The sequence below is a fragment of the Orcinus orca genome, chromosome 13 (assembly GCF_937001465.1).
Source record: "Orcinus orca chromosome 13, mOrcOrc1.1, whole genome shotgun sequence".
In the NCBI taxonomy this organism is placed as follows: Eukaryota; Metazoa; Chordata; class Mammalia; order Artiodactyla; family Delphinidae; genus Orcinus; species Orcinus orca.
The window spans coordinates 11,373,764-11,392,060 of record NC_064571.1 but is presented as its reverse complement, the minus strand read 5'-3'; the positions used below and the strand labels follow the sequence as shown (position 1 = coordinate 11,392,060).

The 18,297-nt window shown below is 40.9% G+C and overlaps 1 protein-coding gene across 2 annotated transcripts in view; it reads right to left on the bottom strand.

The window, feature by feature from the left end:
• The window catches only part of TMEM87B (transmembrane protein 87B), a 51,237-nt gene extending 41,447 nt beyond the window's left edge, over positions 1-9,790 (bottom strand). For both annotated transcript variants that reach the window (XM_049695701.1, XM_049695702.1), the window contains exons 1-5: positions 9,534-9,790; positions 6,554-6,614; positions 2,968-3,059; positions 1,026-1,160; positions 6-59 (exon numbers count right to left, since the gene is read on the bottom strand). In XM_049695701.1, the coding sequence (XP_049551658.1) occupies positions 6-59; positions 1,026-1,160; positions 2,968-3,059; positions 6,554-6,614; positions 9,534-9,692 (501 nt within the window). In that variant the 5' untranslated portion in view covers positions 9,693-9,790. The remainder of the gene's footprint in view (positions 1-5; positions 60-1,025; positions 1,161-2,967; positions 3,060-6,553; positions 6,615-9,533) is intronic.
• Between the last annotated feature and the right edge of the window lie 8,507 nt (positions 9,791-18,297).

Sequence of the window (18,297 nt, the reverse complement as noted above, 5' to 3'; positions counted from 1 at the left end):
CTTACCGCTGACCCTTCCTGGTTTGTAACACTTCCGGTATTTGTTCTTAGTTCTTTATTCTGGAAAAATAAAATAAAAGAATTTCATTTTATATTGTTGCATTTCCATAAGGAAAACTAGTTTCAACAATTAAGAAAAAAAATGTGTTATGAAAAAAGTAAAGATTAAAGCTGAACACCAGAGAACAAACCTCACTGTATCCCAAACACGCGGAACAAAATCCTACTTTTGAAAAATTACTTCCTTAATCAGGGCAGTGGTTACCGTTGGCAGGGAGCGTAGTAGGAACTCAAAGGGAGCTCGAGGTGCTCAAAGGCCCTGATCTTGATCGGGATTCACACGGGTGGGTTAGGGTTGTGAAAATTCATCAAGCCCTACGCTGCTGATATGCAAGCTTTGCTGTAAACTTACGTATATTTATTATACCTTGACACAAATTTTTAAAACAACCCTTTAACGTTTTTATTAAAGACATTTTCATTTCAGAATTTACAGGACAAAAAATCAGTTAAAATGACCCACGGCCTCACCACCCAGAGATGACCGCTGTTAACATTTTAGAATCTAGTCTTCTAGGTTAGGAGGAGAAAGTGCACAAAGGAGAGTGTTCAAGTGTGTTAAATGCTGGTGAGTCAAGTACACTGAAAGACCTTCAGTAGGAGTAATAGACCTAGGGATCTAATGACATGGAGGTCACTGGTGACCTTGACTAGAGCTGTTCTGATGGGATGATGGGGGCAAAGCCCTGACTGGGGTGGGCAGAAGAGAGATGAGGGACGGAATGACAGCAAATCATGAAAGGATGATAAAAGGATCCTCTTCCAAGGATGATGCTGCAAAAGGCACAAAGAAATGGAACAATGGTTCCACTTATTATGTACTGCCACACACACAAAAGAACTAAACCTAATAATTGACAACTTAAGCACCTTCCTTTATCAAAATACTGATAAAACAGAAGTTGATACTTGCATTCACTGGGAGAAACGTAAATTCTATTTCAACATCGCAAGACAGGTACTCACATTCAATGAGGGAAACGTCTGTGAATCACTGTTGCAATCTAAGTTTTCATTTTTTGTTGTCCAACATTCGCTGCTGTTGAAATAATGACCACAAAAGTCTTCACTGACACTAAGTTCATGTTTTTGTGACAGCTCCTATGCAAAGTAAGATTCTACGTCATAATTTATTTCCACTTAATATCTAAATAATACCAAAAAGTTATTCAGCTTGGAACACTTGAAACACGCAATAGAACAAAATACCAAAAAGAAAGTTTTGAATATAATTTTCAGTACGATTGAGGTAATCATAACATTTTAGCCATTCTGATGTGCTCAGATACAGTAATACATAATATAATCATTCTCTCATAGTAATAAAAGTGATTAAGATGTTACTACAAGGAAATGGTTCACAGAGAAATACAAAATACTTTGTCCTGGGGCTACTTCCATTTTACTCCAGGTATAAAAGATTTTACAGAGAAAGAAAGCAGCATTTAATTACAAGGAAAGATAAACCAAACACTCAGTAACATAAAGCAAAGATGGCAAACCCAACTGAGTGCAGGGGGAACACTCATTTACACATCAACTAACAATGAGGCTCCTAGATGGATGAGGAAAACCGCGCTCCTAATGGCAACTCCCAGGCATGAAGAAAAGGTTAAGAGGCTTCCATTGGCCAAATATGAGACAATTTGAGCAAAATACATAAAAACAGTAATAGATTATAACCCACCCAACAAAGTTAAAATCAATGAGTCCATATTGATAATTGATTGACTGACAGACGGATAAGAGAGAGGAAAAGAGTGCAACCTCATAGTCGAATGCTAATAAATGTAGAAGAAAACATGGAATTAGAAAATCATTGTTTAGCAATCATCACAGTGGTAACTGTGCCTTGATTCAGGCAAGAATCAAAGAATGTTAAAACAAGGACCGATGAAGAAACAGGATATTTACACATAAATACAAAAGTGTTTCTTCACAAATTATTGTTAACAACAAGGAGAAAAGTAGTAGCTTTACAGTGGAGAAACCTGGCAGAAACTTCCTTAACTGATCAAAGTTAATATCACCAAAAATGGGACAAAACAGTATACTTTCTGGTATGCCTGCCAAAAATATAACCTGAATTTAATCACGAGGAAACGTGAGAAATATTCAAATTGAGGGACATTTTGTAAAAATAAATGGCTTGTACACCTCAAATATATCAATGTCATGTCATGAACCACCCTCAACACCTCCACCCCCCCCAAAAAAAAACCCTGCAGAAATACAAGGTGATCCTGGATTGGATCCTGTACCAGAAAAAGAAAAGAAAAGAAAAGAAAAGAAAAAAGCTGCTAAAAAGGATGTTGTTGGGACACTGGCAAAGTTTGAATATGGTTTATTAGCTATTATATCAATTAGCATTGCATCGCTGTTAAATTTCGTAAATCTGATCTCTGTACTGTGTAATCTAAGGGAATATCTTTGTTCGTAGGAAATACACACTGACCTAACCCGGTCTCTTTTTCCTCCTCTCACACTCTCCCCCTCCTTTTCCCTCCTCTCCTCTTTCTGAGGTCTACTTATACTCACTAAATCTACTCACACTCACTGAAGTTCTAGGTTCCCTATTACTAATTTTTTGAACGAAGTGAAACTTTTACATTTCTTCTTTAAATTGAGTTGGTTTTCATTTGTGCATGACCCACAGTCCCCTTATCAATGGTTTCCACAACTCTGATTTAAATATTTACTAACATTTTTCATAAGATACAAGGAAACTAAAAGATCTGTAGTCTCAGAAAGCATATACTTTGATATAATTAAGGCGTTTATTGCCTAAGTCCCAAAATCTGTGGTACTTCTCTATTCCTGGCCTCCTCACTTGATAAGCTATAAATCTTAAAACTCCTAACTTTTCCTTCATAGCTTTAGACACATTTAAAATTTGTGTTTTACTTACTTCCAGCTCAGAATATTGATTGTGACAGGGATGATGTTCCAAAAGCCACACTATGGTAAACTTCACAGGCCCAGGGCAGCTGAATGACTTAACTGTTTAGAGAAAGGAAGTCTCATTTTACAACAATAATATATATACTTTAACATAAACTTAAGGTTTCAAGAATGCAATTTAAAATAGACTACTTTGGACTTCCCTGTGGTGCAGTGGTTAAGAATCTGACTGCCAAGGCAGGGAACATGGGTTCGAGTCCTGGTCCGGGAAGATCCCAAATGCCGTGGAGCAACTAAGCCCATGCACCACAACTACTGAGCCCATGTGCCACAACTACTGAAGCCCGCGCGCCTAGAGCCTGTGCTCCACAACGAGGGAAGCCACCGCAATGAGAAGGCAGCACACCGCAACAAAGAGTAGCCCCTGCTCGCCACAACTAGAGAAAGCCCGCGTGCAGAAACGAAGGCCCAACGCAGCCAAAAATAAATAAATAAATGTTCCTTTAAAAAATAAATAAATAAAATAGACAACTTTAAGGAAACCATGAGTAAAGTATTACCTAATTTCTCCAAAAAGTCACTGCAAAACGAGACAGATAAATTCTTTAAATTAAATTATTACAGTTAACCAAGGCTGAGGCTGGTAGAGTTTCTGGGGCAGAGTACCCAAGAGGTGGGAACTACACAGAGAAAGGGTCAATGAAATCTGCATACAGATCCTTGGTCTCTGGCTGCATAACAGCCTGCCCGTGCACAGGGACAAGCTGAAAAATTCTGAGTTCACATGGGGATGGGAACTAGCCAGAGAGGAAAGGCCTCAGTAAACACACCCCGTGTCTGAGAGAGACGCAGAAGAGTCACACCTTAGAAGTGGTGCTAAGTTAGTTCTAGAGTAAAGGCTGCCCCTGATCCCTCCTAAAAGAAATTAAAAACAAAACTGGAAAGGATCGAACTGACCCCAAAGAAACGTAACTGTCTGCCGGAACAAAGTTGTTCACGGAACACAACATTCTAGTACTCAAGAATGTGAAATTCACGATATCCACTAGCCAACAAAAATACTAGATATACAAGGTGGGAAAAGTTGACTCATAATCGTGACACGAATCAGTCAATTTGACAACGATGTGCACTGTCCTATGTGTCTATCGCAGTTCCACAGTGTTAGGATTACCGTAGCTTCGTGTTCAGTTCTGAAATCAGAGAGTAAAAGCCCTCCCACTTTGTTCTTTTTTAAAATTGTTTTGGCTATTCTAGGTCCTCTGTATTTGCATCTAAGTTTCAGAAACAGCTCTCGCCAGTTTCTACATAAGTCTGCTTGGATTTTGATTGGGATTAATTGAATTTATAGGTCAATCTGGGGAGAATTGCCACTATAATGTTAAGTTATAGATTTATCATAGATGCCCTTTATCAGGTTGAGGCCATTTCCTTCTATTTCTAGTTTTCTGAGAGTTTCCATCATGGATAGGTGCTGATTTTTTTCAAATGCTTTTTTGTATATATTGAGATGATTATATGATGTATTTCTTTTATTCTGTTAATATGGTGAATTACACTGAGAGATTTTCACCAGTGGCTCCACATGACGGCATCTTGAATGGAGTAGCTAAGAGGGGTCACCTTAGCTTTCCTTAGGGAAAGCAAGGCATCTGATCCACCAAACAGCACGGACACATACCCGAGGGACCAATGCTTAACTTTGTAGGCACTAAAATTTGGCTCTGGGACTTCCCTGGTAGCACAGTGGTTAAGAACCCGCCTGCCAATGCAGGGGACACAGTTCCGAGCCCTGATCTGGGAAGATCCCACATGCCGAGGAGCAACTAAGCCCATGCGCCACAACTACAGAGCCTGCGCTCTAGAGCCCGCACGCCACAACTACTGAGCCCATGCGCCACAAGTACTGAAGCCCGCACACCTAGAGCCCGTGCTCCGCAACAAGAGAAGCCACCATGACGAGAAGCCCGCGCACCGCGACAAAGAGTAGCCCTCGCTCGCCACAACTAGAGAAAGCCCGTGCGCAGCAACGAAGACCCAATGCAGCCATAAATAAATAAATTAATTAATTAAAAAAGTCATTCCTAACAAATATTTTTTTAAAATAATAATAATAAAATAAAATTTGGCTCTGTGAGAACTCAGAGACTCAGTTTCATCTTTCACACCATGGATGTAGGCGTGTAAAACTTAACGCCCAATTACTCACTTAAACAGTAACTATAAAGTAGATGATGAGAAGGCTGCTTGGTGAACATGGCAGCAGAACAAGGAGGCTCAGGTGGGCACTTCATCCACCCCCGCCAGCCACAGTGTTAGAGCTACGGTCATAGTTACAGAAAGACCTCTCTCCCATCAGTGCTGGGACACTGCCAGCTTTTACCTGACTAAACCCTCATTTTTTTTTTTTTACGTTTTTGTTCCTAACTCCCTTCTGCTGCCTCATTTTTCTTTCTTTAGATATGTTAATACTAAATTGTGGTCTACTTTTAGGCTGATCTCGGACATTACATATTGATTTAAAAAAAATTCAAATTCTGTGTTTCAGTGGTCCATATAACTTTTTATTCCCCCATGTAATTTTTTTGTCTGCACCAGTGTTTTAAATGTTGTCTAGACAGTGAGACATGAATTTATTAAAGCATTGAGAGGCCAAAATTTTTTCCTCACCCACCTTGGGCTTCAATTTCCTCTTACCAAGCTCTTATCACCACTGATGATCTATATCACGAAGCTGCTTTGAACTGCCTTTGCTTTCTAGCTGATGGCTGGCCTACTTCCGTCAGCAAAGACCACACACGGCAGAATTCTCCAACAAATGTTCAGAGCATGGTGTGAGAGATAAAAGGGCCACGGCTGTGGGTCCCACGAAGCCAATTTGCTCTACCCAACAAAAAAACTACCCCTTACCCCAAACTTTAACTCTGGCAACCAACTGACCTAGTCAAGTTACTGGAAACACCTAGAGGGGTTAGTGCACAGTAAATATGATCCAATGTAAACTCATTAAAAATACTGCAAACCTCAAGATCTATGACTTGGTAGTCATGACACACCAGTATTTACACAGACAACACAGTCCCTAACAAATATTTTCACTTTCATAAGCTCTAAAATCCTAATTGTTAGTGTCTAATAATTTTTATTTCCTACTGTGATCATGTGTATATTTAGAAAATTTTCAGAAACACGAAGGTTTCATCACAATCATGGCATTTCATATAACCATAAAAAGAATTTACTGAATTTTAAAAGGGATTCAGAGTCAAATTTTGGAGGTCAAATACTTTTTTGCTGAAGACTTCTTTACTAGGTTTTAACTATAATTTTTAAAGAATGATAAAGAATGATTCACATTACATTTTCTGAGACAGGATCAGAAAAATTCATTCTTGAAAATAACTATGACCCGACTGGAACAAAAGAAACCCTTAAAAGGTTAGGATCACTTAAAAACATTTGCCTAGTTTAAAATATATAATATTACAATGTGTTATGTTAGTTTATGTTAAATTAATGCATGAGTTGATACTACATGTTGCTCATTTATAATTTATTATTATTTTACTGTTATATTAGTTTATTATACTTACCAGAAAACTTGATCTCAGTAGAGTTAAACATAGTTTTCCTAAATATCAAAGGTCCTGATTTCTATAATGAAAAACAAAGAAATACAGAAAGCTCTTGTTAAAAAAATTTCTCTCTACTGTTTAAGAGTATAGTTTTATCCTGGAAAATACATAGTTCTAATCCTTTAACTCCTATGCCTGGAGTGATTATTCTTTGAAAACGTAAATCTGGGACTTCCCTGGCAGTCCAGTGGTTAAGACTCCGTGCTTCCACCGCAGGGAGCACAGGTTCAATCCCTGGTCGGGGAACTAAGATCCCACATGCCCCATGGCTCGGCCAAAAAAAAAAAAAAAAAAAAAGGCATTGAAAACATAAATCTGATCACATCACTCACTGGCTTAGAACTCTGTCTCATGTAATCTACTCCCTGCAGTGGATGTGAGGCTCCAGAAGGCTCCTGGGGCCAGCAACACACGGCGGGTGAGTGCAACTGCCACTGTTCGATGACTGCTGTTCAGACAGAGAACCTGTCTGTGCATCTGCAGCTGCTCTCGTGGTATCAACATAAATGCACTTCTGATAAAACAACTGACCCTCTCCCTAAGTTATGGTTTGCCGCTGTCTCTTTATAAGAGACCAAATCTCACTGCCGCTCACAGGGCCCCGCCCACCTCTCTTGCACCTTTCTCGCAGGTCCTCAAAAACATGATACTCCTTCCTGCCCTCAGGACCTTAGCAGTCAACTTGAAACTGACTTGAAATCCCCTCCCTGTCGCTCTCTTTATCTAGTTATTTCCTTCTTACCCCTGAAAGCCCAGTTCAAATATCCCTTTCCTCAGGGTGTCTTCCCCTGGAGCCCACACCAGGCCAGGCCCTCCCTTCCATGGTCTGTAAGACCCATTCCTCACAACACGTACCACAACCAAAATGAAATCTTACACTAGTTATTTAATGTCTGCCCTCACCAAGAAAAAAAATCCTGTGAGAAGGGATTGCGATAAACGAACATGTGGTTAGGAATTAAAGAAAAACACTGACAGGACAAGCAGCTCTTTCTTGATAACCTCTTCTCCCTCCTCAACAGTTTCAACATCAATAAAACCCAGGGCCCAGACCCTTCCTCTGAGCTGCACATCCACATACCCAATTACCTAAAGGTCATGTCCACTGGATGTCCAATAGACAGTCCACACTCACTTGCCCTAAACCAGACACCTGGTCAGGGAACTAGATCCCTCATGCCACAACTAAGAGTCTCATGCCGCAACTAAAGATCCCGCATGCTGCAACTAAGACCCAGCACAACCAAATAAATGAATATATTATTAAAAAAATTTTAAAAAAAGAACCATTTCTTGATAGATTTGCAGAACAAATGAAAGAAAACTCCACTTTCCTTTCCTGTTCTGAAGAACAAGTTTTGACAACTTGAAATGGGGGGAAAAAAAATCAGCCTACTCTTTGCAAAGAGCTTTATGGATTGCTACTGTCCTGAATCACACAGGACTAAAGATTACGTGGGACCCAAAGGTAATTTTTTCTTCCTCACGCAGGAAGCAAAGTCATTCTCTCCCCATGGCCTTTGGAATCTCACCATCCAAAGTATACTTGGCAAAGATCTTTACAGATATGGTCAAGCAGTCTGTATGCAGCCGATTCACTTCCAACTTATTTGGACTTAGTTTATGCTACTGCCTACTCACTACAGAAGCAGCATCAAACAGTAAGTGTGTTTCTCTGAGTTTTGCTTTTTACTGTTCAGAGAAATTTAATGATGAAGATACACAGGCTCTATCACTGGCGCACAAAATAGGGCACCAACCCAGAAGAATCCTGGCAAAAATGGTTGCACTGGGTCTTAAAGATTCAGAAAGATATGTACTCTCCTTCCTTTATGCAGCTTTTGTGTTATAGGAAGAATCTGTAGCCTCTGGTACTTTCTCTTTCCGGTTGAGGAAATCAAAATATAAGTTTTGCCTTTAGAATTGGGACATCGTTTCCATACATGTGGAAAATAGTCATCTCAAACGGAGCTGGATGAAACCTCTGAATCTAGAAAAGCAGGAGATAAGGCCTCTTCGATTTCCTGTCTCTCTTCAGCAAATCTTTCCAAAATTCTACCTCTGCATTCCTCCCACATCATCTCATGTCTACTGGATGTCAAGTTCTCAAATGGCCTGCCCTGGAAAGGAAGCGTTTCCACACACTCATGCCTCCAGACAAGCCTTGCAAACATCCCTTAATTTCTTTCCAAAATTCTACCTCTGCATTCCTCCCACATCATCTCATGTAACTACTGGATGTCAAGTTCTCAAATGACCTGCCCTGGAAAGGAAGCGTTTCCACGCACTCATGCCTCCAGACAAGCCTTGCAAACATCCCTTAATTACACATCCTGCCCCCGCCCCCCGCCCACACACGCTCCCGGAGCTGTGATGTCAGGAACCCAAGAAGAGGGAAAAAGGGGTGGGGTGACTATTGCATGTTCCCTTCTCATTTAAAGAAAGAAAGAAAGAAAAGGCACAAGCTCTTTCTAAATTTATGCGGAAACTGAAGCCCTGGAAAATCCACCCTGTGGCCACACGGGTGCGGCCCTGTGGCTGCACCCGGGCACGAGGAGAGGTCAAATCCAAAGATGCCGCTAGGAGTGCCGAGGGGTTCAGGGCTCGGGTCTGAATAAACGAGGACCTGATCTAGCCAGAGCAGGTCGGAGCAGAGCGAGGGGCCAGGACTTCGGGAATGGTGATCCTCATGAACAGGGTTCAGAAGGGATAGCAATCCCCCAGCACACAAGCTTGACTGATCCTCCCCACAGCCCAGGTCGGGCCAGAGGAGGGGGCGCTCCCCGCGCCGAGCAAAGAGCCCAGAGAAAGTATCAGGGCACCCGGGGCAGGCCCGGCCAGATCAACAAGACCGAGACCGGCTCCTGGAGCCCAGAGAGCCCGGGGAGGACCTGCGGGCCCGGGCAGCACCTCGCCTGGGTCCCGACACTCCACTTACGTCATTGATCGTCGCTGCCCAGAGCCCGAGCTCGGGGACGGCGCCCACAGCCGCCGGGCCCCAGCACAGGAGGCAGAGGGCAACTCGCAGCAGCGGGCGCCTGGCGGGAAGGCGGCCGCGGGATGAGAACCAGACCCCGGCCCAGCTGGTGGCGGCCATCTTTACGCGGAAGCCGCACCTGGCGCTCCGTGGCGCCCGCCACGCCCCAGGCCCGCACCAGGTGCAGCTCCGCCCCGGGCGGGTTCGGGTCCGGGAAGTGTGGCTGGGGCATGGAGGCGGGGCTCAGGGCCGGCCGGGGCGTGGAGCTAGAGGTGGGGCCAGAGAGTGGAAAGGAAAGGGGGCGGGCTAGAGGGAGGGGTCCGAGCATAAAGGCGGGGCCAGGCAGGGTTGGGGAGCCGGGAGAGGAGGCGGGGCCTGGAGGGCGTGGAGGAGATGGGCGGGGCTCAGAGTCAGGGCGGGGCTCAGAGTCAGGCCGGGGGGAAGAGGCGGGGCCGGAGGGGAGGCGGGGCTCTAAATCAGGTCCCCTCTGGAAGCGGCTTCAGCCCGAGGCGGGAAGCTGAGGCCCCAGAATTCGCGTGGCTCTGGTCGAATGCTTAGTGGGAAATATAGGATGGAGCTACTAGCTAAGGTTTTTCTCTGTGTATTTCAGTTTCTTGAATCCTCTGCATTTTTCCCCCAACCCCCTCATCTCAGGGGAAATAAATTGTTCTCTAAATTCACGGTAAGTGCCTGGAAAGTGCTTTGAGGTCCGGTCCGTTGAACCCAAGGCGTAGTATTGTGAGTATAATGTCGGTAGGATGGTTAAAGATTTTTAGAACAAAGTTGCCTGGTTACTTAAAGCTCAGAGGGGCAGAGCTTGGGTCTGTCTTAACTGTGTACTTCGCCAGGCATTTTTGACTGTGAAACCTGAGTAAATGTCTTGCTGTCAAAGAGAACTACAGTAGTTTATTATTAAATGTAAATAATGTCCAGAGGGAGAATACAGTCCTAGTTTAACATTGTCATTAACGTAAAATAGGATCGATTTATAGTCAAGAGGATCTGGCCTTATCAGTCATCTTAGTCACTTATTTAGACTAATTACTGAGAGCCTAATGTGTAATAAAGACTGCACGTGCATTCCATACGTGCCTTTCCCAGCAAGCAGTTGTGATCATTTCTATGTGGGTGGAAATAATAGACTACACCAAGGCCTGGAGGAACAGAAAGACCTACCAGATGACTGGTTATTGGTGTGAGATGGACAGTGGCAAGACTGCGAATATTTAAACAGTAGCAGAACATCCAGGTCCTCCTAAACACTTTAGTCTAAGACATCAGAGGGGCAATGATGGTTTTTAAGCAAGGCAGATGAAGTGACCAGATTATTTTGGTTAATCTCAGTCATATGAAAACTGTGTTAAGGAGGGCAATGAGATGATCAGTTAAGAATATTTCAATACTTTGTATGACCAGTTAAGAATAAATTACAGTAATTCAGAGATGGTGGCCTCAACCACAGAAGCTTCCATTAGAATAGAGATTTGGATGGATTCCAGAAATGTGGGAGATGGAGATTTTAAATTAAAAGACCTTGGTGATTGATTAGATATTGGAGCTTAGGAAGGAGAGGAGTTGAGGCTGGAACCAAGGTATATGGCTGGAACAAATGAGGTGTGGACCATCTGGAAGAGGAGAAAAGTTAGGAGATCCAGGACCACATGGCTTCACAAAGGGGTAATTTATTTAGGTAACTGTACATTGGGGAAAGAGGAATACCCAAACAATTCAAGGAGTGTTGGACACACAGTCTGAGTTGGTATTGGCTCCCTATTAGAATGAGAGGCATAAGGGGCCAGGTAATAAATAGAATCTGGGCCCATAGTTGGATCCACTGGGTCCAGAGACCCACATGGTGGTAATTATCCTGGTTCCAGATTGTATGATTGGAATATACATAATGAGTAGCTGAAATGACCTTACACTGGTCCTTGGTGTCTAGAATAAGAGCTGTCTTAATGGGGAAGTCCAGGTAGAAACCTCTGAATCTGCCCTGCTGGCCAAACCATATTGTCTCCTGGGGGGAATGGCAGAAATTAGTGCTACCTTTAAAAGATGCAATGGTGGTGGCTACCATCACATCTCCATTTAATGCCTCTTCCACTGTAGGTGCTCCTGTTAGTACAATATTATTTACAAAGGACACTTTGTGTTTTTTTCCGTTGATCCACTCACATCCCTCTATCCCAGATATCCTTGTCCCAAATCTTCTGATCTTTCTCCTCCCAGATTCCTGACCAGCTGGCTAAGCCATTAACCACTGCCCATAAATCCATGTATGTTTAAACTTCAGACAACTTCCCTTTCCACAAAAAGTGAATAAACAGATGCATTGCCTAAAGCTCTGTCCCTGTGCCCCACCCTGGGGACACTGGAAGGATTTCTTCCTCACCTTTGTCTTTCAAGGCCACCGCTGAGCAAGACTAGAGTGCAGCTGCTATCCTTTTTCAACTTGCCCCTACCTATGGAGCTGATCCATCTATGTACCAAGCTCAGGCTTTTAACCTCTCTATCATCTGGTCATAAATAGGATCTTCCATGCAGCCCTGGGTGTGAACTGAGGGAGAAGCACTTTTGCAACTTTGCTTGATGTCAATGAAAGTAGATAAACAACATCTATTAACTACAAAGCCCTTGATGACAGAGAAATGATTGAAAACGTTTTCTGAATTGGAAGAATTATCGTTAAAGTGCCCATTCCCCCAAAAGTGATCTACAGTTTCAGTGCAATCCCTATCAAAATTCCATTTTTTCAAAGAAACAGAAAAATCCTAAAATTTGTATGGAAACACAAGAGACCCTCAAATAGCCAATGCAATCTTGAGAAAGAAGAAGAAAGCTGGAGGCATCACACGTCCTGATTTTAAACTATATCACATACAAATGTAGTTATTTACAAAAGAGAAAAATATGTACAGATATTGAAAACAAACTTATGGTTACCAAAGGGGAAATGTGGGGAGAGGGATAAATCAGGAGCTTGGGATTAACATACACACACTACTATATATAAGATAGATAACCAACGAGGACCTACTGTATAGTACAGGGAACTCTACTCACTAGTGTGTGATAACCTATATGAGAAAAGAATCTGAAAAAGAATGAATATATGTATATGTATAACTGAATCACTTTGCTGTACACCTGAAACTAATACAACATTGTAACTCAACTATACTCCAATAAAATTTTTTAAAACTATATTACAAAGCTACAGTAAAAAAAAAAAACCCTCCCCCCCCCAAAAAACAGTATGCTATTGGCATAAAACAGACACATAGATCAAGGGAACAGAATAGAGACCCTGGAAATAAACCATTGCATAATGGTCAATTAATTTTCTACAAAGTCTCCAAGAATACACAATGGGGAAAGAACAGTCTCTTCAATAAGTGGTACTGGGAAAACTGGATATCTATATGCAAAAGAATGGATCCTATCTTACACCATACACAAAAATCAATGCTAAATGGATTAAAGACTTGGTCATAGAGCTGAAACCATAAAACTCCTAGACGAAAATGGAGGAGCTAAGTTCCTTTACATTAGTCTTGGCAACGATTTTTTGGATTTGGGACCAAAAGCAAAAATAAATAGTGGGACTACATCACACTAAAAGCTTCTGCACAGGAAAGGAAACCATCAACAAAATGAAAAGCAACCTATAGAATGAAACTACTTGCAAACCACACATCCAATAAGGAGTTAATATCCAAAATATACAAGAACTCATACAACTCAATAGCAAAAAAAACAACAACAAATAGCCCAATTTAAAAAATGGGAGAAACACCAGAATAGACATTTCTCCAAAGAAGACACACAGATAGCTAACGGGCACATGAAAAATGCTGAACATAACTAATCATCAGGGAAATGAAAGTTAAAACCACAATGAGGGTCTTCCCTGGTGGTACTGTGGTTAAGAATCCGCCTGCCAATACAGGGGACACAGGTTTGAGCCCTGGTCCAGGAAGATCCCACATGCCGCGGAGCAACTAAGGCTGTGCACCACAACTACTGAACTTGCGCTCTAGAGCCCACGAGCCACAACTACTGAGCCAGTGTGCCACAACTACTGAAGCCTGTGCGCCTAGAGCCCATGCTTTGCAACCAGAGAAGCCACCACAATGAGAAGCCCGTGCAACACAACTAGAGAAAGCCCGTGCATAGCAATGAAGACCCAACACAATCAAAAATAAATAAATAAATAAAAATGTTAAAAAATCACAATGAGATATCACCTCACACCTATTGAGATGTCTATTATCAGTAAGAAATAAGAATAATACATAAAAGATTAAATAAATAGGACAGAAAGAAAACCTCTTCCTTACAGTAGGACACCAACAAGTAAATATAGAATGAATGATGGAGTTAGGAAATCATCATTTGGTAACTGTCATACTTACACTTGACTCAGAAAGAATCATCAATTGGATTCTAAAATTAGTAAAAGTTTGTTGAGGAAGTATCTGCCACAAACTATATTAATTACAAAGGGGAAAATAGTAATTTTATAGTAGAGAAACCTGGCAGACACCACCTTAATGATCAAAGTTAATATCACAAAGAGTGGGACAAATTGACATGATATGTCTCACGCTGTGATGCCATGAAAAGAAGCAGAATCACTTCTGTGGTATTCCTGCCAAAAATGCATCACCTGAATTGAATCATGGGGAAACCTCAGATAAACTCAAATTGAGGAACATTCTACAAAGTAACTAGCTAGATTTCTAACAGTTGCTTTTCACAAGAAACTTGTATATCATATAAATATTTTTCTATTGTGTCAAAGTTTTATTGTTTACTAATGCTTCATACAGACCCCTTGTTATGCAACCATTAAAATTCAAGAGCACTAGGAAATAGAATCGTTTCTAGAACGCTAGCCAATCCTCACCAGTAGGTGACACTAGCTGATTGAAGATATTTTATATAAAATACTGTCTACTCTAAATGGCTTTTTAATCCAGAGTTTTCATCTTCCAACTTCAATTGATGATGCTATATATACCTCTAATTTAAGCCATTAAAACCTTAATCAGTCAGCAAATATTGTGTGCCTTAGTGCTAAGTATCACACATTTGATTGCTGGTAATGGACTCAACAGGGATTTTACATTATTAAAGAACAAATGCTTTTATGTGTTATTTATTTATTTATCTTTACATCATCTTTATTAAGCAAAATAATAACAACAGCATATATGTTATTTATTTTTTAAACATCTTTATTAGAGTATAATTGCTTTACAATGGTGTGTCAGTTTCTGCTTTATAACAAAGTGAATCAGTTATACATATACATATGTCCCCATATCTCTTCCCTCTTGCATCTCCCTCCCTCCCACCCTCCCTATCCCACCCCTCTAGGTGGTCACAAAGCACTGAGCTGATCTCCCTGTGCTATGCGGCTGCCGCCCACTAGCTATCTATTTTACATTTGGTAGTATATATAAGTCCATGCCACTTTCTCACTTCATCCCAGCTTACCCTTCCCCCTCCCCGTGTCCTCAAGTCCATTCTCTACGTCTGCATCTTTATTCCTGTCCTGCCCCTAGGTTCTTCAGAACCATTTTTTTTTTAGATTCTGTATATATGTGTTAGTATTTGTTTTTCTTTTTCTGACTTACTTCACTCTGTATGACAGACTCTAGGTCCATCCACCTCACTACAAATAACTCAATTTCGTTTCTTTTTATGGCTGAGTAATATTCCCCACATCTTCTTTATCCATTCATCTGTTGATGGACACTTAGGTTGCTTCCATGTCCTGGCTATTGTAAATAGAGCTGCAATGAACATTGTGGTACATATCATACTGTTTTGATGATGGTAGCTTTGTTTTTTGTTTTGGATGTATTCGGTCTTTGTTGCTGCACATAGGCTTTCTCTAGTTGTGGCGAGTGGGGGCTACTCTTTATTGCAGTATGTGGGCTTCTCATTGCAGTGGCTTCTCTTGTTGTGGAGCACAGGCTCTAGTAGGCCTGTGTGCAGGCTTCAGTAGCTGCAGCATGTGGGGTCAGTAGTTGTGGCGTGTGGGCCCTAGAGTGCACGGGCTTCAGTAGTTGTGGCTCATTGGCTCCAGAGCGCAGGCTCAGTAGTTGTGGTGCACAGACTTCATTGCTCCACAGCATGTGGGATCTTCCCGGACTAGGGCTCGAACCCGTGTCCCCTGAATTGTCAGGTGGATTCTTAACCATTGCACCACCAGGGAAGTCCCTGTATTATATTTTGAAATCAGAAAGCATGATACCTCCAGCTTTGTTCTCCTTTCTCAAGATTGTTTTGGTTATTTGTGGTGCTTTGTGTTTCCAAGTGCCCATTAATAGATGAATGGATAAAGAAGATGTGACATATATATATACATATATATATATATATATATATATATACACAGTGGAATATTAGCCATAAAAACTAATGAAATCTTGCCATTTGCAACAACATGGATGGACCTAGAGGGTATTATGCTTAGTGAAGTAAGTCAGACAGAATAAGACAAATACTGTATGATTTCACTTATATGTGGAATCTAAAAAACAAATGAACAAATATAGCAAAACAGAAACAAAGTCATAGATACAGAGAATAAACAGGTGGTTGCCAGAAGGGAGGGAGGTGGCGGGGAGGAGAGAAATAGGTGAGGGAGATTAAGAGGTACAAACTTCCAGTGCAAAATAAATAAGCCATGGATATGAAATGTACAGTGTGGGAGATATAGTCAAGAAATATGTAATATCTTTGTATGGTGACACATGGTAACTAGACTTATCCTGGTGATCATTTTGAAATGTATAGAATTATCAAATCACAATGTTGTGTAACAGGAACTAACATAGTGTTGTAGGTCAATTATACTTGAAAAACAAACAAACTCATAGAAGAAGAGATTAGGTTTCTGATTTCCAGAAGTAGAGGGTAGAGAGAGGCAGAACTGGATGAAGGCATTCAAAAGGTACAAACTTTCAGTTATAAGATAAATAAGTACTAGGGATGTAACGTTATACATGAAATGTGTTCAGTGAGTAAATCCCAAGAGTTCTCAACACAAGGAAAAATTTTTTTTCTATTTCTTTAATTTTGTATCTATATGAGATGATGGATGTTCACTAAACTTATTATGGTGATCATTTCATGATGTGTGTAAGTCAAATCATGATGCTGTACACCTTAAACTTATACTGTGCTGTATGTCAATTATATCTTTATAAAACTGGAAGAAACAAATAAAAATTAGGTTGTCATTTTACTGTTGAGTTGTAAGAATTATGTATAAATTCTGGATAAAAGTTCCTTTTATCCAGACTGATGATCTGTGGTTTTGGATTGGAATATTTAATCCATTCACGTTTAGTGAACTACTCATCACTGGCTAAGCAAGAAACACTGGGAATGCCAGGCAGACTTGTAAACTTCCTGAACTTGGAATATATTATCCAAGCTACAGACAGATCCATAAACAAAATGTGGAGGCCTCATTGGCCCAAGATGTTTAAGTACAACATCTGATCAATGATTGGCTTACTACTAAGCTCTGCTTGACTCCCGGATGACCCCTTAAAAGCCAGACTTACAAATAAAAACGCGAATAATTTTAAAAAAGCAACTGAGCAGAGGCACCAGTGTTCAAACATTGCAGGAGAAACGCAATCTACAGGATTAGTTCAGGCAAACCCCTAAAGAAACAGTGATAACAACCACCCCTGGAAGGAGAGACAAATTAGAATCCATAGTTGTTGCAATATATGATCTGAAATATCCAGTTTCAACAGAAATAGATTAAATGGGTAAATAAACAAGAATATTAATGTGTACACAGGAAAAAAGTAGTCAATAGAAACTTTCCCTGAAGGGATCCAGATGTTGGACTGAACAGACATTTTATTATGTAAAAAAGCATCTATTTATAAATATGTTCAAACAATGAAAGAAAACCATTTTTTTAAATCAAATAGAGAATATCAATAAAGAAAGAGAAGTTATGAAAATAACTGAATGGAACTTCTGGAGTTGAAAAAATACAATTACTAAAATGAAAAACTCACTAGAAGGGCCCAACAGCAGACATGAGCCAGCAGAAGGAAGAATCAGTGAACCTGAAGGTAGATCATCACTGATAATCTCACCTAAACGACAGGAAGAAAAAGAGTTGGAGAACCACACATTTTTGAATGAGAAACTATCTTCTGTCTCTGGAGAAACTATGTTAAAACAAGCCTCGTGGAGTTAAGTACTCATGGAGTACTCCGTGGAGTTAAAGAAGCAGCCTGCATTCTCTTGTTCAGACTTGTAACATGATGGAATTTTGGTTTTCAAACTCCAGCTGATGGCCCTTTAATTTTAAGTCAGATGGGGCTGGGCCTTGGAGCCTGCTTCCAGGAAAAGCGTTTGATCTAGCTCTGAAGTTTGTTACAGAGTCTGGACAGCATCTGCAGGCCTGGCTGATCTGCTTTACCGTGGTATTAATAGACTTCAATAAAATGTGCAAGTCAGAGCCCTCTGAGGAATATTCTTTAAAAGAAAGTATTCATTTGAAGCCTTCTATTCCCTCTTCTGGACTGTTATCCAAGACAGCAAGGTCTAGATTGCTGTGCTTTGCAAATCCCAATGTCCCAGTTCTGTTCAGAATATAGTCACTAATATTCTCAGTGAGTATCAGTTGAATGGGTGAGTTGATTGTATCCGCACATGGTTGATGTTCAAAAACACTTTT